Source organism: Myotis nattereri (assembly GCF_964212035.1).
Source record: "Myotis nattereri genome assembly, chromosome: 3".
NCBI lineage: Eukaryota > Metazoa > Chordata > Mammalia > Chiroptera > Vespertilionidae > Myotis > Myotis nattereri.
Genome location: NC_138077.1, coordinates 65,639,167 through 65,662,995, shown reverse-complemented (window position 1 = coordinate 65,662,995; position 23,829 = coordinate 65,639,167). Strand labels below are relative to the sequence as shown.

General features: G+C 44.4%; 1 protein-coding gene across 2 annotated transcripts in view; it reads right to left on the bottom strand.

The window, feature by feature from the left end:
• Positions 1–4,147: 4,147 nt before the first annotated feature.
• DRD3 (dopamine receptor D3) overlaps positions 4,148–23,829 on the bottom strand; it is a gene marked incomplete at both ends in the record, with an annotated part of 31,557 nt that continues 11,875 nt past the window's right edge. Inside the window, 5 exons of one of the 2 annotated variants that reach the window (XM_081085654.1) lie at positions 4,148–4,344; positions 5,496–5,841; positions 8,019–8,096; positions 9,204–9,400; positions 16,636–16,778. In XM_081085654.1, coding sequence (XP_080941780.1) covers positions 4,148–4,344; positions 5,496–5,841; positions 8,019–8,096; positions 9,204–9,400; positions 16,636–16,778 — 961 coding nt within the window. The remainder of the gene's footprint in view (positions 4,345–5,495; positions 5,842–8,018; positions 8,097–9,203; positions 9,401–16,635; positions 16,779–23,829) is intronic. The other variant, XM_081085655.1, reaches the window with a different exon arrangement.

Genomic DNA, 23,829 nt, shown 5'->3' with positions numbered 1-23,829 from the left:
TACAAGCTTCTGGGGGCAAGGAGATATATATATACTTGTGGCCTGGTGCACGGATTCATGCACATTGAAAGGAAAACAATTAAAATAAATATTTTAATGTTGCTATTTGCCCTTTCTCGGTAATGGATGCTGGTCGCCGTCTACAGGGCAATCGGTAGGGCGATTGGCCCTGCTTGCATCCGCCTTGGCCTAGTACTGCCTGCTCACCTGCTCCACCATCCTGCTGTGGTCCCATCAGAGTCTCATTAGGGCCGGCAGCACCTCCACTGCCGCCTGCTGCCAGCACCCCATCGCTGACGCTCGCCATGTTTCACGCCGCCCCCTGGTGGTCAGCACACATCATAGTGAGTGGTTGAACTCTGGGTCGAACTCCCAGTAGAGGGGACAATTTGCATATTAGGCTTTTATTATATAGGATATTTTTATTGATTTCAGAGAGGAAGGGAGAGGGAGAGAGAGATAGAAACATCAATGATGAGATTCATTGATTGGCTGCCTCTTGCATGCCCCCAAATGGGGAATTGAGCCCACAACCCAAGCATGTACCCTGACTGGGAATCAAACCATGACCTCTGGGTTCATAGGTCAATGCGCAACCACTGAGCCATGACGGCCTGGCAGGACTATTTCTTCTTCAATCATGTTTCTGAGCACCAAGTTTTGTACCAGGGACACAAAAGGCAATCAATCCACATTTGTGATTGATTTAATAAATGAATTAAGGACTGGAGTTTTGGAGCATGGTGTCTTGGAAGAAGGAAATATTTACTTAAGGTCTCAAATTGATTGTTGGTTGTAATCTATTTGGATTTACATACTATTTGCATTTCACCCAAGTGGTATAGGCAGATATGAGGCTACATTTGGCCTCAGACTTGGTTTGCCCCAAGAACTCTGCTCTGCTTCATCAGGCCAACATCTCTCCTGGGATTTTTGGCCTTGTTGGCTCTGAAAGCAGTGAGCTCTGAGGTTAAGTTTGCTGGATCATGTAGGAACTATAGCAGTAGAGGAGGTAGAATGCAGAATCCTAGAATGAAGAGGTTGAAGTGAGTGCTTAGGATTCCCCAAGAGGCTCTTCCTAGATGAGAAGGAAATTCTAGGGAGGCAATGTTGTCTCCTAATTGCCACTGTCTAGGGAAAAAGTTCCTCTCAGTTTACAGTGGAGGTGACAATATGACTTTCTTCTTCTACCTGGATGGCATTCATAGTTTTTATAAGGCTCCTGGGGAAGACCACTTAACTAGGATTCAGCAGATTTGAGTGTTTTCCATTAACCAACATGGGGCAACAGTTTTAGGCCTCAATTTCCTTTTCTGTAAATGAAGGACAGGGTGAAACCAAATGTTCTCTAAGGACTGTCCCATGATTTTATAAAACTGGATTATGGCCCAGCTGTCATGGCTCAGTGGTTGAGTATTGACCTATGAACCAGGAGGTCAGGGTTCGATTTCCAGTCAGGTCAGAGGCCTGGGTTTCAGACTCGATCCCCAGTAAGGGGCATGCAGAAGGCAGCTGATCAGTGATTCTCTCTCATCATTGATGTTTCTCTCCCTCTCCTTAGGAAATCAATAAAAACATATTTAAAAAAAAAGATTATGGATTTCCCCGTTGACTGTTTCAGAATTTGGCATGAGAGGGAGAGTAATCCTTTGGGCTGTGTTCTCAGGAAAGCCTAGAGGTGGAGGCAGATGGAATAAAGCGAGGCTCTCCCAGGGATCTTGTTCCATCTTTTCCTTCCCACCTGTTTCTTCCCATCCCTTTATCTCTATGGTGGGAGGAAGTGGTTAATTGTATGGGCTCAGGAATTGGATAGAAATATATTTGAATCCCAGCTCTGTCACTTACTGTGTGTGACTTGGGGCGAATTTCTTAACTTTCCTCTGCCTCAGTCTGCAGATGGAGTTTATCTTGCTAAGGTTATCACTAGGGTTGTATGACTTGATGCAGAAAGAGGTTATAAATAATTGCTATAATTCCTCACAAATCTATTAATATTAATGCTGTTTATGTTTCTATCCTAGAACTCTGATTTTGACATGGAATTCTGTGATCTTCTACTCCATTGTCCAACCTGTTTGTTGTTGATTTTATGTGGAAAAACTTAGGAATCATGTGCTTTTATTTCTTCAGATATTTAATTGTTTCAGTCCCCAGTTCTGCTTGCACCATAAATCAGAGTTAAATGGCACAAGGTACAAGAACTAGCACAAGTCAGAATTGCTTACTGAGTTACAATATACACATTGTTATAGAGAATAAAATTAAAAAATGCTGGCATTAAAAGCATTTAGGAGTAACAGGTAACTGACTCACCAAATATTTCCTCCTGCTGAATTGTACACTTAAGGGCTAGAGGAAAGGGGAAAGGGACGCCTTGGAGACCTTGTAAATTTCTGGTGCACTTTAAAGTTTAACAGCATTGCAGCAGGTATGTCATGCCTATGCATAATACTAACAGTAAATTTTTTGAGGTTTGGATGATAACATTTCATAAATTATCTACAAATTATATGTTAATTCTGTAATAAATAATAGCTTCTGAAGGTGAAAAGGTAAATGATGAGACTATTCAAGTTCCTTCTAAATGCAATTTGAATGACATTTACACATTATTTCTATACTAGAGGCCTGGTGCACGAAATTTGTGCACTTGGGGGGAGGGGGGAATTCCCTCAGTCCGGCCTGCACCCTCTCGCAGTCTGGGAGCCCTCGGAGGCTGTCCAACTGATGGCTTAGGCCCGCTCCCTGTGGGAAGTCGGACATCCTTAGCGCTGCTACAGAGGCAGGAGAGGCTCCTGCCACCGCCGTTGCGCTCGCCAGTTGTGAGCCCAGTTTCTGGTTGAGCAGTGCTCCCCCTGTGGGAGCAGACTGACCACCAGGGGGCAGCTCCTGCGCTGAGCATCTGCCCCCTGGTGGTCAATGCACATCAGAGTGACTGGTCATTCTGCCATTCAGTTGATTTGCGTATTAGCCTTTTATTATATAGGATACCTTTAATCTCAGTTGTTGGAATGGGGATGTTTAGGATCTGTGCTAGGGCTTTACAAAGACTGTTCATGTGATGGTTTTGGACAGCTTCCCTGCCTGGTGCCTCAGTTCCGAGGTTCTCTGTGGTTTAGGCAAGTCCCTAGCCTCTTCTACAAGTAAATGGGCAAACACAGGAGCAGGTGGCAAACTCCTTGAGGACAGGATCTGTATTATTCATTGTCATATATGCAGAACCTGGGAGGTAACAGGCACTTTGCAGACACTTAATACTTAATGAGTTTTAGAGTCTGAAAGTACTGGGTCTCTGTTACACAGGAGATGGAGATGCCTGGGGAGGAAAACCTTGTAGCATTATGAAAAGCATATCTAAGGCATGTTCTGAACCACAAGGTTCAAGAACAATACTACAGTGGGATTGTCATTCCTTTTTCACTTAACACCCCCATCTTGAATTACTCTGGTGTTGAGACTCTTTGAGTGTAAGGGGATGGAATCAAAGGATCTCATAGCTAGAGCTAAAATACAGGGCCAGCGAGGTCTGAAATGAAGCTTAGGTCCCAATGTGGGACAATGTCTCCTTCAGGGTGAGTGATGTCTCTACAGATCCCATAAAGAGGTAGCAGCATTGGCCTTGCCATTATACTTTAGGATACAATGAATGAAAGGAATAACCAAAAAGGAGTGGGCTCATATCAGTACAAGGTTAGCCTGACAGTGAATTAGAGGTTTGAAGGAAGAAAGGCTGTCTGTTCTGCAAGATGGCTCACTGGCTGACATTTCAAGGACTCCTGGCAAGTTGAGAATTATGAGATCTGTTCATTTTTCCTTCACTGTAATGGATCATGCCTCTGATGATAATTATGTGTATGCGTAGAGTCATGTTTTATCAGCTTCCTTCTGAATTATTGCTTATCACTCAGGGGCCTTCCAACCATTTGGAGATTACCAAGATGAAGTCAGATTTTAGCTGGGGAGGTAGACCATTCTGTTTTGCAGGAAGCAGTTGATTGCATGTGCCACTCAGAGACATCCTGGCTCCAGCAATCTTCTTCCTATTACATGCCAGAGGTCATGGCAGAGTCTTTAGGAGGAGGTCCTGGCCAGTGGCCCAATGGCATGGCAGCTGAAGGTAGACATAGGAGGTGTTCTCTCCTCTCCTTCAACAAGACAGGATCTTGAGGAAGGCTTTACGGAACTCGGTGTTGAAGGTGGTATAGATCACAGGGTTGAGGGCGCTGTTCACGTAGCCCAGCCATGTTGTGGCTCTGTAAAGCCCCGGAGACACGTGGCATGCTGGGCAGTGGGTATTAAGGATGTGGGTCAAAAAGAAGGGCAGCCAGCAGACAATGAAGGTCCCTAGGTCGCAAAGGGAGAGAAAAACTGGGTCACAGGTTTTCGTACTTGTTTTGTTATAACATGAAAATGACTCATGCTTGTTTCCTTTATGCCAGTTACCATGCAGGAAGTTTTACATACCCATTTAATTTTTAAACCAACCCTGTGAAGTAGGTGTGATTAGCCACTTTTTCTTTTTTTTTTTTTTGATGAGAAAACATCAAAATATCTTTGATTTATCTTAGGCCTTTGTTCCTAAATCAATTTTCTAGTTTGATTTTTAGGTAGCTCTTTACTAGTTTTTTCTACTTGTTAATTTAAACCAAATATTTACTTAATATCTATCCATCAAGACTTGATGTTAGGCACTGACAGGAAAGAAGACCCTAAAGACACAATTGACACAATTCCTGCCATTGAGGAGATTACTTCTAGGAGTTCTCATTCAGTCCCTGAGGTATGAGGAGGCGTGGTTTGTCAGTGATAAGGGGATGAATGACCTCCACTCTATATGGTACCTGTGATTTCTCAATTTTTTAAATTTAAATAAATAAATATTTATTTAATAAGTTATTTTTTTTTACTATAAAAACTAGCTCTGATTTTATACATTATGGAAAATTTGGTAAATACAGAAAAGTAGAAAGAAGAAAAATACCCACTATGCAAAGTCAATCACTTTTGACATCATGGTGAATTAATTTTCAGGGTTTTTTTCTCTCTGTATTTCATATAATCTAGATTTTATCATACCACACGACCATCGTTTTTTGCATCCCTATTGTTTTTACTTAATATTTTAGAGTAAGCATTTGTTAAATATCTGGTAAATACCACACACTTTTACTTAATCATTATCTTACTTATTATTTAATTTATCCATTATTGTAAGTCCATGTGATAGACAACAAACACAATGGAGAAGAGCAGCCTGATAAGGTGTCCTGCTAAGTTTTATATTTCATAAATTTTGGTCTAGGTCTTGCAATTTCCACCAGTTAACATTTATACACAAACCCTTTTCAGTCATATGATAAACATTTATAAATATAACCGTCATTGGATTTCCAATTCTGTCAAATGTGGTTACCTTAACCCTCTGCCAGCTGCACTAAACTCAGCCTAACCCAACTCAGCCTAACTCAGCTCAGCTCAACCTGATCCAAACTCACCAAGCACAATGACCAACATCTGGGTTGCCTTCTTCTCCCGAAGTGGCACTCCCCGAGGTTGCAAGGGCCCCAGTTTCAGGGATGTTGACAACCTGCCGTTACTGAGTTTTCGAACCTCTAAGCTGAGCTTGGGTGCCATGGTGGGGCTGAGGGAGTTCCGAGTGCTTGCGTCCTTTTTCAACTCCCCTTCTCCTTCTTGGAAGCCTGGTGGCCCGAAGGCTGTATCTTGGCAGATGCTATAGTAACGCCTCAGCCCCATGTGTGCCCGGCCAGGGGAGAGGGGCTGCAGGTGTGACAAGAGAGGGTCTTGACATTTCTGGGGATATTGCTTATCTTCTGAATGCCCCTGAAAGAAAAAGAGGAGGCAACGAAGGAAGGGGAATCCATCATTGTGTAAAACCTGCAGAGGTTAGGCTTATATGCATGCATACAAGTCCTTTGGTTGATCTCTCCTCTTTACTAGCGCCCCCAACCCCCGCCCCGCTTCCCCTGCCTTCCCTCTGAGGTTTGATGGTCTGATAGATGCTTCTCTGTCTCTGGATCTGTTTTTGTTCATTAATGTATGTTGTTCATTATATTCCACAAATGAGTGATATTTATCTTTCTCTGACTGGCTTGTTTCATTTAGCATAATGCTCTCCAGTTCCATCCATACTGTTGTAATGGCATGGATGGAACTGGAGAGCATTATGGGTGTGAGGGCATGGCTGGGGGGGCATGGGGAGCAATGGGGGAATAAGGACATATATGTAATACTTTAATTGATAAAGAAAAATAAAAAAAGAAAAAATGTGTTATCGTCAGATAATCAATTTATGATGCAAATATTGCTAATATATCTTTTCCCCACACATTTTAATGATCTGATCAATAATAGTGCAATAATTTTTTTCCCTTTGATTTATAAAGGCCAGGCATTGACAGGCTATATAGCCTGCAGGTCAAATTTGGCCCGCTACTTGTTTTGGTGAATAAAAATTTATTGGAACACACACACACACACACACACACACACACACACACAACCTGCAGAGGGCGCATCTGAGAATGATTGGACCATGGAAAGTTAAGGTAAGTGAAATCTGCTTCTGACTCTATACTTAAAAGTACGTGCCACATGTACAACGTGTGAGAATCACAGCCATCCCTGGAAGGGGAGAGCACAGGATTGTAGCCTGGTCTTTTTACGTTAGAATGGCTAGGATATACAGAGGAACATGTTAACTGACACCACTGAGATGTAAGCAAAAAAACCGGACAAACTCCTCAGTTTCTTCAACAAATAAATTGCAATGATGACAACAGTAACATTTACCAGTTGCAAAATATGGATCTTACTTGAATTTTGATTCAAATAAATCAACTATAAAAAATTTATGAGACAATTGAGAAAAATTTGCATATTGGATACCTATATATATAAATATGCTGAGTGTCCGACTGTCCAACCCGTCTCCATGATGTGCACTGGCCACCAGGGGACAGACGCTCAACGTAGGAGCTGCCGTGACATGTACTAGCCATGTACAGAGAAATGGCACCACAGACCTGATGCTGACAAAGCAACACTCGGCTTCCCCCAAGTGGGACACAGGCCCCGCCACCACCCTAGAGTGACAGCCCACCAAATCGCAGTTGACACTGCAGAGACCCCATGGCGCAAATTTTTTTTTTTTTTTACAAAATATTTTTAGAGAGTCTTACAAAGTATTTTGAAATGCTTCATAACAATCCAATGAGTTTATGTGAATGTAAGTGGGGGTATAGATGAAATAAGATTGGCCATGAGCCCAGCCTGGAAACAGTGGCTGTGGGCACCAGGTAATGACGTCACATAGTAATGCCCGGCTTCCTCTCCCTAGCAACAGGCCATTTAACAATAAACGGACCTGTCACCCACAAAGCAACGCTCGGCTTCCCTAAAGTGGGACACAGGCCCTGCAATCATGCTGGAGCGACACCCTACCAAATCACAGCTGATGCTGCTGAAACCCCATGGGGCAAAATGCAGCGCACAGCCCAGCCCAGCCTGGAAATGGTGGCTGTGGGCGCCAGGTAATGATGTCATGTAGCAATGCCCGGCTTCCTCTCCCTAGCGACTACTAGCCTCCTTGAAGTTTCTTCAGCCCTGGAACACAACTTGCGTTATAGCCAGGTGCAAACATTTTACACTTTAACCAAATGTCCGCGAAGCGTTTTCCAGTGCCTCATCTCATTTGATCCTCACAGAAGTCCTGGAGTAGGTACATAGGAGAGTCGGTGGAATCCTATTTTCTTTCCAAGAGTCTTTGACTCCAGTCATTGGGATCTCACCCAAGAGCCATAAGCTTTTTGAGTGTCATTTGCTGATTCTTATTCCGAAGCTCAAATCAGGCAGGATCTCAGATCTGTTCTATATTGTAGATACAAGTGTGGGATTGGGCTAGATTCTATTTTGGAATGGAAGTGGAATCAAGTCAAGCCAGGATCTTTGAGAAAATATCTCTTATTCTTTTCCTGTAATTAAACGTGTGGTTTACTTACCATTTTCCCTGTGGCATCTGATGGAAATCTGGCCCTTAGTGAAAATTGCCGAATGGGGTGCAGCCGAAGACAGGAAGACTAGGGTAGGTTGAAGGAGAAATAGTTGTAGGTTAAGCTCTAAAAAGTTGAACCATATAGATGACAATGGTTTAAATACAGTATGTTCATATCCTCATCCTCCAGTGCTGACCTCCTATTTCATGAGGACCAATATTCTTGTTCTACTCAAGCCTTGGGACTTCAACTTTGAAAGTTCGACCTCCACTCAGATTGATCTAGACATCCAAATGTCTTAAAGATCAAATTCAGTTCTTACTCTGTCTCTGAACCTCTTTCCTGAGCATATTGATCTCTTTCTTCTCATAACTTCAAAGGCTTTCAATATTTGAGGGCTCAATTGTCTTCACTTAACATTTGGCAAACATCTCACTCACTTTTGGGCTGCTCATTAACTTTGGGTGGAGGTGTGCTTATTTGCTTGTTTAGAGTCCAAGCTCCATGAAGGCAGAGGCTGTATAATGTTCCTGCCGTCCCTTCCCTGTAAGATTTCAAGTGTTTGGTATGTCTCCATTCATGCTTTAGGTACATTGTGGGTAAACTACTATGACACTGGGCCCTGGGATAAGCAGAACTTAAAACCCCAGAAATTAGAAGTGTTGAGACAACAATCTTCCTTGTCAGAGCCTAACAAGACCCCAAAAATGCATCATCAGCATTCCAGTCTACCAGCTTGTCAATGCCTGGATACAGGGACTGACATAGTAAAGAAAGGAGACTTTGATGGACCCCAATAATTTTTGGAATGAGTGATCTGGCCAGAAAGTCCATCTCGGGAACCTTCTAGAAGTGCATGATGCAATTGTCACACTAAAACTTTGAACCCTGTGTGACATCCGAACTTCTGGCCATTTGGGGACAATGAAAGACTTTGAAGGGAAGCAGAACATGTTTAGAAACTATCCTATCATCTTCCCAAGTAAGATGTGCTCTAGGAAAGACTATCAATGAACTTTTTGGATTGAACTTACTATCTCTAAAGCAGAGCCAATACCAGCAGATTAGAAGGTGGGGTCAGGTGTGTGTCTCCAAAGTGGCAGTTTAGGCAAAAACATTCACTGCTGGACACAAGGCTGGGAGGCCACGGAGTCGGGTGCTGTCCTCCCTCTGCCCCACCCACATGCTTACGTGTTGGGGGAAGCTGGGCCTGACACTGATGCACTGACTGTTCTGTCGAGTGAGAATCCGCTTCCGTCTCCTCTGTCTCAGTACCACATAGATCCTCGCATAGACGAGGACAGTCACTCCGAAGGGCAGATAGAAGGACACCACTGAAGAGTAGATGACAAAATCAGGGTTGGAGATGGAGCAGACACTGGGGTCTCCTGTGACAGAAAAGGAGAAAGCAAAGCAGTTTGCCAAATATGAGACCTCAATGGGGAGCACAAAATATGGCCCCAAACCACATGTGGTATCTGCACCCTTTGATCCACACGGAGCTTGGAGGAGCAGGGATTCCCGGTCCCACCTACACCCTCAAGGCGCCCCAGTTCACATGCTGCCTCATCCAGGAGGATTACTTGAGTTTCTTATTCAGAAGCAACTCTGTCTTTCTTTGTGCCTCACAACTCTTTACTTTTGCCTGTTTTGTGTAGTTAGCACACAGGTCCTGATTGCTATGTTGTCAGCTCACAGTTCACTTAAAAAAATCAATGATTACATGCCAGACACTGGGACTGTGAAGAGGCATGACACCGTGTCTGCCCCTGAAGGAGCTCACAGCCAGTGGTCGGCAAACTCATTAGTCAACAGAGCCAAATATCAACAGTACAATGATTGAAATTTCTTTCGAGAGCCAAATTTTTTAAACTTAAACTATATAGGTAGGTACATTGTTATTAACTTAATTAGGGTACTCCGAAGACTTAGGAAGAGCCACACTCAAGGGGCCAAAGAGCCGCATGTGGCTCGAGAGCTGCAGTTTGCCAACCACGGGTCTAGACAGACAGATGATCCCTTCCATATGCTGTGCTAAGTGCCATGGAGGAATGCAGCCCAGAAGGCTGGGGCGAGTGTCACCGAGCAACGAGCCAGAAGCTTGGGGGAGGGGTGCAGCCCCAGGAAGGGGCCTGTGGAGTGGAGGCCTGAAAGGATTGCTGAACGCACTGAATGGAGGAAGCCTTCTTTGCTGAGAATGCCAGGTCTCCATTTTGAATCCAGGATATGGGGCAGGTGGTGGCTGAATATGAGACAGGCATTTGATTTTTCAAGGAATTCTAGCCACGGCCAGCAGTGAGATGGGAAGAGGACCAGTAAGGATATGGTCATTGTGGACAATGTGAATCGAGGAGGGTCCTTGTCTCTGTTCTATGTTCGGGAATGCTCCTGCCACTCCTCCTGGGAGGGCCTTGTAGCTTTGCCTTCATCACTAGCAGATGTTGTGATTCTTCCAATGCCCAGAAGAGGGCCTGGAGTTTGCCCCTCTTGAAAGAGAAATGGAAAGCAAACTAATACCTTGCAGGTGATATGCCGACGGCTTTATCCACATTATCTTACCTAATCATTATGGAAACATTATGTGACACAGGTGCTCTTACTGACTTCATTCTCAGATGAGCAGACTAGGGCTCAGAGAGGTTTAGTAAGTGACCCAACATCACACAGCTTGAAAAGGGTGGAGCTAGGATACATTCCTCTAGCTACTCTGACCCCCAAACCAATCTTCTTTCTGTGATTTGGACACCCCACCTCCCTCTAACCAGTGGGGTATGGCATATTTGTGCTTTGTTCAGCGCTGTCAGCAACAGCTGTTGGTACATCTGGCCAATCTTCATAAAGAGCTGGGTATTCTCCAACCCAAATCTGGTCTCAGAAGATATAGACTCAGGTGTGAGTTGGCAGGAAGAAGGCTGTGGCCACATGGCCCCTCATTCTGCTTCTTGGTCTCTGAGGTAGCAGAGGGCAGGCAGCCAAGGTGTGAGACCCAGGTATGCCATTTTTTAACTGTGTGATCTTAGAGAAATTACTTAACTAGCCAAGCCTCAGTTTCAGTATCTCTAAAAGATATTGCATCATATAGAGGAAATGAAAATAAATGGCAACTATTATTTATTCTTTACTATTATTATTTAAGTTTTACCTCCTCTGAGCTTTTTGAACTGAAAAGGGATGGGATCACTTGGAATAGAAATTTGGAGCGAGACTTACAGAGAACAATGTTTGGGGGGTGGAGGCGGGGAGGAAGTAACAGCTAAGAATTAAAACAAACAACCAAAAAGAGTGCTCAGAGCTTAGTGAGGATTTTAACGAGAGCACCGCCACCAGAATCTTCATGAGCTACTCGCCAATTCTCCGATTCTTCTGGGGAGGGGATGAAATTTAGGTCATATTAGTACCATCCTACCAAAGCCGGCGTCAGTGAACTTCAGGAAATGGCTCATGAAGCTTTGAGCAGTGGCCACAGATTGGCATCTTCTGGTCTGAGGGGGCTGGGGTCAGAGGTAGGAATAGGGTGGCAGCAGGTGGTCTTCTGAACTTTTAAACAGCCATGAGCTCTCCTGTCATCAGCGTCTGACCATGATTTATGATGAGAGGCACCTCAGCACGTTTTGCTAGCAAGAAGTGGGCTAGAGGGGTAGCAGGGCTACGTCCCTGCTATTCCCCTTGTTGCCTCCTTGGTGTGCTAGATAGTCTCCATTTGTCCCTCTAGGTATACCTTCTACCCTTCTCCACCCTCCTCTGGTTCTGGGAGGCTGACCTCTAAATTCTACATATTAACGACTACTTTTAAAAAGCCAGGAGCAAAAGTAGGTATATTGTGCTTCTGTTTGTGTAAAAATGGATACACACACATACACACAAACATGTATGTGCATGTGCACATGCCCGAGTGCATGTACTTGTGTTTGCTCCTAGGGAGGGAGATGAAGGAATTAGCAATTGGGTAGAAGGGAGAGATCCATATAAATATGCATATGTCTCCCATTACACCTTATGTTTTATCATGTGCAGATATTTATTTTTGCAGTAAAAATAGTGAAAGCATATATATAAGAAACAGAGTGAAGAGAGCATGTAGTGATTTCAGGGTCTCTAACCAATGAAGGCCCTGATGTATAATCACTGATCCTACATTGTCATCCCATCCTTCCTCCCCTGCTGCCTGCCCTCACACCATGTTTGGCAGCCTCTCCCCGAATCCTGGGAGGACTGTCAGCAGGCAGAGTAACATAGGAGGCAAGTGGCCAGCGAGTGGGACCCTACTCCAGTCCCCACCAGGTCTGACCTGGGTGTAGGTCCTATTTGCAGGGTAGAGTAAGGCCCCACACCAGCAATTTTGGAAGCTTCTTTCTGCTGAGTCCCGAGGAGGCGAGGGCAGTGAGGCCTTCACAGGAGCTTCGGCTTCCCCAGGAGATGCCCCAGGAGGTACCTTGTTTTAATTATTTAATTAAAACAGCACTATGCTCAAAGACAATATGCGGGTGGGGGCATGTGCTGGGGGTGGGAGCGGGTGGGGAGAGGTCAATGGGGGAAAAAGGAGACATATGTAAAACTTTCAACAATAAAGAATTAAAAAACAACAACACAGTACTGTGCCGCCACCCCAATAGTTATTGAATGAATACATGAATGATGAACAAGTGCGCAAAGTAGATGAGCATTTTACAGAAACACACAGAGTCACTAACTGGAGGTTAAAGGGGAGGCCAGGGGTTACTCCTCATTCTCTGAGACTGAGATGTTTATCCCAACTCATCTCGACATTTAAGGAGGAAATGATAAGAAGGAGGAATTATGTCATTCAACATAATTTTATGGAGCACCTACTGTGTTCGAGGCACTGTGTGGGGTGATAAAACGCTCAGTAGCTTTGCGAATGAGTCTAAAAGGCTTTTGTGGGCTAGCCTGGCAACTTGGTCCCACAGTGATGTGAGCAGCAAGACAAGAAGCAGGTTGACCAGAAAGATAATGGACTTGAAGCTCATTGAAAGGTCTCTAACCTCTACTTGTTTGCAAAGGCAGGAGATCCTGATGAGTCTGATTTTAGAATGAGCCTACTATTCTTTTACCTTTGTGCTTCTCAACCAAACTCCTCCCAGCTCCAGTGCTCTGAAGGTCAGGTGAGGTGTATATTGCTAAATCCGAATAATTGCACTCCTCCATGTCTTTGTTTCAAAGAAAAGTTAAGCTACCTGATAGGATTTTCTCAGCTTTAAGTTTTTTCTCCCTTGAAGATTTCTTACACCCTCATTACCAGCTATTGCTTATTCACTCTAGAATTTTTTATAACACAATAGTTATCTGATTTAGCAAAAATTTAAATACTAGTTATTTTTCTTGTCTGTGAAATGAAAGGAATGGGCTGCTCATTCAGGGATCTTTAGGCTTTTCTCTAGCACCAACACTCCATGCTCCACGGCTGTTGGGGGCTGGTGATGGTATGATATGGGCTAGACTTCGGGGCCTCTGCTGGGATCAGGGGCAACGCTGGGCAGCCAGGCCCCACAGCCTTGAAACTCTCTATGACTCAAGACCCTGCCTTAAATGTACATCCAGAAATACATATTGACCTTTCCTCAGTCAATAGGAGCAACTCCAAGTTGAAAGAAACTGAAGTTCAACTTTTCGCTCCCCTCTGTTCCCTGACAATTCACCATCCCGCATGGCAGCCCATTTCATAAAAAGAAAGAACTCTGTCAGAATGTGCTTTTGTGTTTCACTTGTTAGTGAAAGTTTATTTACTTCCAATATCAGGTGTTGTTGCAGTATCCTGCCCCGTTCTCCTCTGCTTTTCACAGAGAGAGTAGAAAAACATAGCTGAGAGAAGTCGTTTATATTGGGCTTTTGAATGGCCTTGGGAACTTCCTTATAGATGGAAGAGGTGCTGGAGGAACCCACATCTATCAAGATAATGATGCTGTTCTGTGAAGGACAGGCGGAGGCCGAGAAGGATGCTGGGACTCCCGCCTTGAGTTCTGCTCACTAATCCCTGAACCGAGTTTTCAGATGAGACAACTGGTCTCCTCTATAACTACCAGAATTACAACTGTTCAGATTTTTCCTTGGAACAGGTACATAGTTAAATTTTGAGGCACAGAAATCATTCCTAATACGTAACAACAACAACAACACCATTAGCTAATGTCTAATGGGGTCTTCTGCTGGACCCAACATTTTGACATAAGATATGAATAAGTGGAGGGCTTACCATAGCCTTATTAGTAATCTTAAAGGAGAGAGAGAGAGAGAGAGAGAGAGAGAGAGAGAGAGAGAGAGAGAGAGATTACGAGAGAAGTGAGAGTGTACACACTAAGTCATGGGCATTCTCTACCATCTCAATCCTATATTTGAAAATCCTTTTGGAAGGATTTTTTTTCTGAGTTTTGTTTCTGGAAAAATAATGATCTCATTGGTGGCAACAACATTGCAATGAGCTCATCATTCTTCTTCCCTTTAGATGTTGACATTAACTGAGACCTCTAATGCCAGATTTTGAGACTGTTTTAACTCTTACCAGGGTGTGTGTGCCTGTGTGTATGAGAATGAATAAGACCCCTCCACCAGTCTCCAAAAATAAGTACGAGGACCTACCTAGTCCTGCAAACGGTGGGGATTTGCTGCTGACCAGGGAGCGGGTGAGGAGACGGTTAAGCAGTGCCTTGGTCTAACAGTGGTAGTGAGTGCTCCATGCTAAAAATACCAACTTAGAATGCATTTTTTGTATTGAAACAAAGATATATAAGGTGGCTTAGTTATCAGACTTACCCAGAAAGCATACTTAACACTCATCAAAACTGGTACTTTAGTGCGTCAGTCAGTCTCTATCATCATGTTGGGGAATGTTACTTTGGGGTGTGTGTATGTGTGTACATATATACTTGTGTGTATAAAGTGTCATTCAGTGAAAATAACAAAATAACTCATGGTAAAGAGTAATGCAAAGATGATAATAACATCGTATTTTAGGAACATCCTGAGTTAACCAGGCAAATATTTGTTGAATAATTTGGCTATTTAACCTTTAATGTGGCAGAGAAACAAGCCTGACCTTGAACAGTTGGTATGTACTGGCACGTCTATCTATGTTATCCCAATTTAATCCTCATTTAATTGTAAAAAAGTCTATGAAGGAGGTAAAGTGGAATTATACCATATGTAGGGTTAGATTCTAAAGTCAATGAGTGAGTAAAGTAAAAATTATAGAGTTGAAATTTGCTTAGAAAAATCCCCTGAATCACATATAAAGATACATGATTTGATTACAGCTCTGAACAGTAATAAGTAAAATGAATGATACATTCTAAAGAGTTCAAACGCACCGTGTAATTTTAGAGATGAAGTTGCCCGGCTTATTTGTAGGAAGTCATATATAACAGCAAACATTGAAATCTTCCTAACTGAATATACAGACTGAGTCTACACATTTGAATTTGCTCAAGTTTATGCTCCACTACACTATTATTCCAAACTGATCAATAAGGACACTTAGAAAAGTTAGGTGACTTGTTCAAGGAGACACAGCTGGTAAGTAGAATTGGAGTTTGAATCTAGTTGTTTTGACTCGAGTCTCTGTCTGTCTTTCTAAATGTGTTTTGACTTCTAAATCATTGTCCAGCAAATGGCTCTTTGAAGACTATTTATAGGTTAGAATTTTCCTGTATTTATATGTAATGTGTTACATAGAATGTCTGCATAACACCCAAACACACAGCTAGCTATGTGACTTGTACACATATACTAGAAAGCACGAACCTGGAACGCAGTAGGAATTGAATGAACCAATTCAAATGGAAAAATAAGAAATCCAAATTAACATTAGAAAAACAGTCAATCAGTTCTCTCTTAGTAAGGACTCAGTATTTATCACCAATACCTATAGCTTTCCTATATGAAAATAGTTTTTGTTCAACACATGAAATTTCTGAGGCCAAAAGATGGACATGGAACATACAAGAGGGCACTGATCCATATGAGGTGTAAATTTGGAATGGTGTCATGTCTAAAATCTCAAATATCTCAGATATACACATTGTTCATCCATCTGTCCATCCATCCATCCATCCATCCTTCCAGAAGAAGTTGTACCATGTGCCAACCATTGTGGCTAGAATTTTTTTGTATATTAAAATATGAGAAATATAACCATCAACAACTTAGGGATCTGTACTAGTTCCAAAATTCTAGAAATGATTCTTACTGAGCAAAAATTAGAAATGTATATCCTACTTGAGGGCTTTTACGTGTTACTTTGCACTGTAAGTCAATTATGAATTGTAATATTTTCATTAGCAAACCCCACCTAAATTATTAATATGGCTTCGTTTTTTAACTGGTGCATTTCTTCAAGTGAATACAATGACATTTCTTTCAAAATAGGAATAAGCCAGGTTTTTCATTAATAGGGGCAGAATTTTATCCCTGTGCCAATAATCGATGAAGTTTGCTTTATATTTTTATTATAAGCAACAAAGGAGGTCAAAGCTTTGCAGTCTACAGCATCTTCATTTGATTACAAAGTACGCTGACCAAAGGTCAGTAATTTCAGGGCTGAGCACCGCTTGTAACCACTCACATGTGCTGTGAGTCACATGGGTTTTGGAAGCGGGGCCATAATTGTTACCTGTGGTGTTAAAGCCGAAGAGGAGCGGGCAGGACACAGCAAAGGCCAGTACCCAGACGGCCGTAATCATGAGGGCCACACGCCGACAGGAGCTTTGTCCCGTGCCGTGTTGGTAGTGAACTGGCATGACCACTGCAGTGTACCTGTGAAAGGTAGGAAGGATAAGATAGACTTGGTGAGAAGGGACAGGGGAGACAGCCGAAGGAGGTTCTAGAAAAATAATCAGGTTGGTAAATGTGCAAGAGAAAAATAATTTTGATGGAGAAAGAGAGAAAAGGTGAAATAGTAGAAATGTTGAGATAAGATAGATGAAGAACTCATTGAAGTGGGGCGATCAGAGAAAGGGAGAAAGAATGAACAGTTAGCATAGCAGCAGTGGGGTGCTGGAGAGCTCCTTCATTTAGTCCTGACTGATGGCCCAGCAGATCCGAGCCCTGGACTCACCACCCTGAGCCCTGAACACCCTGGGTGCTGGTGTGTGCTTTACTGTATCCCACAGTTCTCAGACAATGACAGAACTGTGCCCAAAGTAGATGTTTATCCCTGCTTGTATTCTAGTATAAATCCTAACTCTCTCAGTGACAACTATTCCAAATAACAGAGATATTGAAAATAGAGAGGAACACTATCCAATGGAGTAAAATCCAGTTTTCATGCTGTTTGGACTGCTATATAAGAAATACCATATACTGGGAAGCTTAAACAACAAATGCATTTTTTTTTTTTTGCAGTTCAGAAGGCTGGGTAGTTCAAGATCACGGCACTAGAAGATTCAATGTCTGGTGAGGACCCGCTTCCTGATTCATGGATGGCTGTCTTCTCACTGTGTCCTCACATGGTGGAAGGGGTGAGGGAGCTCGATGGGGTCTCTTTTACAAGGACACTAATATCAGTCATGAGGTCTCTACCCTCATGACCTAATCACCACTCAAAGTCCCCACCTCCTAATACCATCGCTTTCGGGGTTAGGATTTCAACATATGAACTTTTTGGGGGTGGAGGGGGGGACACAAATCTTCAGTCTACAGCACATGCTTTTACATGGTCAAAGCACCATTCTTTATTCTTGTTGGACATTGTTGTCTTTCCTATGGCAACTCCTCACACACATTTCCAGCTGCTTGTTGGACTTATTACTTGGGCACTTGTTCCACAGGCATCTCAAACTCAAGTTATCTAAAATAGATTTGCCTACCTCCCGACATTTCTTAATCTGGTCCTACTTCCTGCTTTTCTTCAAGACATCTATACCCAATACTCAGGCCTTTTGCCTCTCCCTTGGCCCCTACATATAATTTTCTCACTCATTCATTTAACCTTTCATTCAGTGTTTATTGAGTCTCCACCATATGCCAGGCCCTATTCTGGAAATATAGAGATGTGCAAATGGGACATTGTCCCTGTCCTTATGGAACTCGGAATTGAGTGGAGTGATGGACAAAAAATTGTGAGTATACAATGAAGAGTATCATGAAAGAAATAATCTGGGTGACATGTTTAAGGATGATGGTGGCTGTAAAGAAGGACCCGGCCATGTGGTAAGATAAGGGAAGGACATTTTAAACAGAAGGAAAAAAGTCCTGTAAGTTTACCCATTATGATATCCCTGTAGGACCTTCTCCCATTGAATGTAGACCGGACATGTGAATACAGTATAATGTTGCCCCCCTGATTCGATTACTGATCAAGAGACTGAAGTAATCAAAAGGGAGATTATCCGCAGTGGGCCTGACCTGATAAGTCCTTAAAAAGAATGGGGCCCTTCCTGAATACAGAGAGATTAAAAAAGCTTGAGAAATTACCCAGCTGGCTGTAAAGGAGCAAACTGTCAAGTTTGGGAAAGGTCATTTGTCAGGGAATAGCAAAAGGCCTCCAGGAGCTTAGAACAGCTCTTGGGTGACAACCACAAGAAAGTGGGGACCTCTGAGCTACAACTGCAAGGAAGCTGAGTTCTGCCGACGACCTGAGTGAGTTTGGAAGGGGACCCCAAGCTCCAGATGAGAACACAATCCAGCCCTCACCTTGGTGTCAGCCTTGTGAAATCCTGAGCAGGACACTTACCTGCACTATGCACAGACTTCTGACATACAGAAACTGTGAGATTAAAAAATGGGCATAATTTAAGCCAGTGCATTTGTGACAATTTGTTTCAGAGCAACAGAAGAGACTGGTGTCTTAGTCCAATCATTATCCCTTCTTCCCTGGGGAGCTCCTTCTTGATCAGCTCTCCAAACTTCCCAGGCCTCTTCGTCTTACAGAGACCTCTAACTCTGAACACATTGCACTCCTATGCCAATCAATCATGTAGCTCTTCTGCATGCAGTTGTCTTGCCTTATTATTGAACTTGCCTCGTGGTGAAGGTAGTTCCCATATGATTTAAGTTACTTGATGGCTCAAATCATCTTATAGCCTTGCTATTCCCCATAGGTCCTTGCCTGAAGCAAGTAGCAAAAAGCTATTGATTGATTTCCTCATGGATCCTGAAGGCCTCCTTCCCTATAAGAGAACAATTCTAATCTTAGCCAGGCCCAAGGGATATAATGGATATAGCTGGGTCTACTTATGCTCATTTTTCCTTTGTTTTCTCAGCTTCCAGGGAACCTGGAGACCAGATGCAGACAGGAAGTGCTCAGAGGTGCTAAGCCTCTGTGCACCCCAGGCTTTTGGCTGAGGAAGGGAAGGACAGACCCCTGGCTGGAGGGGCTGGAATAATGCTCCCGATGCTCTTCCTATATGTTCTTGAATCACCTGCTTTTTGTGCATCTGGCCTTAGAGGTCATGTGTCAACATTTGTATTCCCCCAAAAGCAGCTTGAGAGTCAGCTCTGAGGACTGAGATGGAGTCAGACTCTGCAGGACTTGATCTTGGCACCATGGTGCCACCATGGTCTGTGACAGAAGTGGCTTCTTTCTCGAGAGGGAGAAATAGAGGCCCTTGTTTAATAAGATTAAATTAAGATCCCACCACTAACCCTAAGGGAGGCCCACGACAACCCAGGTCTCTTCTCCTCATGCACATACATTGCGAATCTTCCCTTGAGTTCCTACCTTGGTGATGAAGGAGCAGGGCAAGTAGCACCAGGCATTCCTCCAGGCCTTTTACCCCTCTCAGGACTTCAGACCCTGCTGGGGCAGTGAGCTGAGCCTTCAAGTCAAATATGTCTACCCCAGTCTGGCCCTTAGCACTGATTGCTGAGGCACCTTGGAGAAGACAGAGCCTTGAGTCCTGCAGCTGTCATAGGGAAGCAGCTGTCAGGGCTGGGAAGGAAAAATATGATCCACTTCCTCTTGTCCAGACCAGTGGTTAGGCCCAGGCCTTCCATTTACACAATGTCCTTTGACGTAAAAGCTTGATTATCCCGTACATTCAGTGATGTGCCGTTAAACGGCCAACGACTGGATCTCTGGGTAAAGAAAGCCCTAGTTTGTACCATTTGTCAATTTCCATGGTACAAATCTCCCACCTTACTTGTTTAAAGATACACCAAAGGTTAATAACTGGCTCAAAAAATTCTTAAAATTTTGCCCATTAGCTTCTGCTAGCCATCACCAGCCGGCTCCAAGCACACCACTGAGAGTGGCGTACATGTTTTAATGTTTAGCAACTCCATGCAGGCTCCTGTTAATTTTTAATAAGCCAGCAAGTGTAGGGAACACTAGCTCCATTTTAACGTTGGAGCCAGAGACACAGAGAGGCTACATGATGAACCTGCGGTCTCACAACCGGTCGTGGCAGAGCCAGATCTCCCAACTCTGAGGCCTTGTGGAGTCAAGGGTGCGTCCTCAGGAAAGGTGGCTTGAAGGGTGGCTTGTACTTATGTCCAGAGCTGAGTTTCCCCAGTGAACTGGATTCTATCACTTGCGTGGGGGGTTCTGTTAAAATGCTTATTCTCAGGACACATCCCTGGGTATTTTGATTGTTTCTGGAGTGGAACCCAGGTATGTGTATTTTTAACAAGCAAAGAAGTGCACCTGATGATTAGACAAGTTTAGGAAAGTCTGCACTAGGGAAAATACCTTGTTAACTTCTGGCTAACTTGGGTAAGAAGTGAGAGATGAGACTACATTTACCATGGTTATATTACACTCCTTTCTAATTATTTTTTAAACATGATTAAACATTTAGAATAAATGAGGCCCCCAAACTTGCCTCCAGGGTTTCCCATAGGGACTGAGACACAGAGGCTGTTCCGGAATCCGCCATCGGAGGGCACCATAATGCAGCAAGAACTCTGCCAGCTCCGCCGGGTGAGAAGTTCATTGCTTACCTGGGGGCTCTCTAGGCCCAGTGGGAGGGAGGCAGAGCTCAGCCCCCCGGTTCCTAGAGCCCTGCAGGGGCCCTGAATTCCCACCTAACAGGCTGCTCAGCTTCTGATCTCCTCCCAAATCCATCGCAGGAGACCGACCACAGGCACGGGCAGTGCAGGGCTGGTCTTGGATGCAGCAGGAGGCCAGCCCAGGGCCGCCTCTGAACGCTGGTCCGCTGCGCTCACCGCGGGGGTTCCCGGCCCAGCCTGCTCCCCAGATGCTGCATTGTCCCTGCGGCTCCCTCGCCAGGCCCTCTCCCCTGGTGTTTGAGCTCCTAATTCTTTGGACTCTTTCTGGCGTGGCCTGAACACGGGCAGTGTGCAAGGCGGTTAAGTCCGTGAGCGTCGGAAACAGATTGACTAGCGTCTAAATTTCAGTTCTTCTACTTAACTGTGAGTCTCTAAGACTTATCTTCCTCATCTGTACAATGGGGAGAATGATTCGCTTCATAGGGCTCTTATGCATAGTGAATGTGAAGGTTTTTTTTTGTTGTTGTTTTTTTTTCTGTTGTTTGTTTGCTTTTTAGCACAATGCCTGGTACATATTAAATATTCAAAAGCCAGTATTGTAGCACGTACTGTAATTGTCATTATTGTGCAAGCCCAAGGGACCTGTGAATGTTCATATCAGTTAATTTATTGGTGTCTGCCCCTTATTCTTGATTTTTAGGGAACATTTTATTTATTTATCAAGCAAGCATTATAGCACTTTCTAGGTGCTAGGCAACTGTATGAAGTACTTTACAGATATTAACTCATTCAATCCTCATATCAGCATTTTGCTATTATGCTAAACAGAGAAGCACACTGAGGCCCAGGGAGGTTAATTACTTGCCCAAGGTCGGATTGCTGTTAAGTGGTAGGGCCAGGATTTGCAGGCCCGCAGGGTGGCCCCTGAGCCAGGGCCCCACAGTGTGGCTAAGCACGTCTGCTCAAGTGCAGAGGAGCAAGAGGCTGATGGGATCCCTAGTCCTGTGTCTGCCAGCTGTGTGACCTGGGCAAGCTTATCTACACAGTCTAGCTGCAGCATCTTTGTTTGAAAACTGGGGATTATACACCTACCTGGCCAGGGGGTGGTGAGGGTTAGCCGTGATGAAAAGCTTGTGGTGCCTGGCACATAGTATATGCTAAATAAATAGTAGCTATTTTTATTGTTGCTGTTATCATCAGGCAAGTTAGGATGAGCACAGAGGTAGCCGGGGCATTAAAGGCATGGGAACTCTGCCTGTTTACTCCAGGGAAATAGCACTGATAGAGCTGGGCTGCTGGTGTGGCCAGAGGCCCCTCCCAGGATGCCCCTTCCCCACCTCCACCAAGGAAAGGTGCTGGCAGGGAAAGGGGCACTCAGGTTCTAGCCCCAGACCTGAGCAAAAGGCTGTAGGACTCGGTGCAAGCATGTAGCAGTTCTGCACAAATGAACTAAACTTATGCCTTTTCTGAGTCCCAATTCTGTGACTGGGGTTTGTGGGCTTGTCACTCTGAAGGTCTCAAGATCCTCCCAGAATTCAACCTCCGCCTAAAATAAAGCCTTGTCCCAGGGTGGAGGTGTGCGTGGGGGAACCGATGATGGTGCCTCTTGAGGAAGCTGGCGGTGGGGGAGGTGGGAGGCCAGGCTGGTGGAGAGCCTGGGTTTAATGAGCCCCAGAGCTCTGTGAGGGCTGCTTTTCACCCCCTTTTATTTCTTCAGACAGGGGGCTCAATAAATCTTTAGTTCTGTGGACTCCCCTCATGGAATTGTTGAAGAAAAAACGCTTCTTGCAAATGATTGGAAAGCTCTTTGCAGATATAAAGTGCTTATTTAGATGCAAACTAAAGCTCCAAGGTGCCTGTGACCCATCTGGTACCTATTGTGCTCCCACAAGGACGCAGAGGCTGCCTGTGTGATGGGCGCCATTTGAGAGCCACTTAAAGGACTCCCCGTGAATGCATTTGGTTGCATTATTCCCGGGCTTCTCGAGGGGGACTGGCATTCTCCCCGCTCACATCGTGTCCTTCTCCTCTGACACTTTCTCAGCCCCTTCCCCAAGTTTGTTCTGACTTAGGATGTGGCCCCTGGGGAGGCAAGGAGCCAAGGGGGTGGGGCCTTGTGCTCACCCACTCTGCTTTGTTGAGAAGAAAAGGCGGCTTTAATCCAATTCTTAGGCATCAGAGCTATGCCTAAGGACCTAATGACAATAGTATTGCTTGCTTTCAAAAACGCTTTAAACATTTCCCTTTCTTTCCTATCTCCTGCTCCCCTGTCATTACAGACCAGGGCTTCATGACCAAAAATGCTGAATCCATTGGGTCAGTGTGTCAGACTGGTGACTAGCATTGTGTGGAGACCTTTAGGACTGTATTTTTAATGAATTGGCCAGTTCTTTGGCGACACACGAACAGAAATTAACACGGTGCACCGCAAACCGCGGTGGAGGAGAATGGAGGCGGTTTCTCCAAGACATGTTTTCATTCCTAGACTAGAAAGGAGGCCCCAGTTGGAGGTTTGGCGAGGATTTGGCCATATAGAAACTGAAGCCGGGAAAGGAGCATCCTCCTCCACTGGGGTCCAAGGTGTAAGCAGCTTCAGGTTTTAGGTAGCCGAGTGCTATGCATTCTGGGAGTTTTCCTGCTCCGGACAAGAAACCGGTTCAAGGCATATTGTTGTTGGTTGTGTCTTCAGTGGTGAAAACAAAAGTGTTTGTTAAGCGTGGCTGCTGCGGGCAAATGGTGCGCTCGTGCAAATGAGAACAGACACCCTCTCCTGGCGGACTCCAGGCTTGGCAAGTGAAGCGCTGGCTGAATTCGGTCCCCACACCCGTGCGCAAGGCACAACCTGCACAGCCTCACCCACCAGCCGCATGTGAGTGTGTGAGGATGGAGTGCACAGGCGCATTCTCAAGCGGGTAGA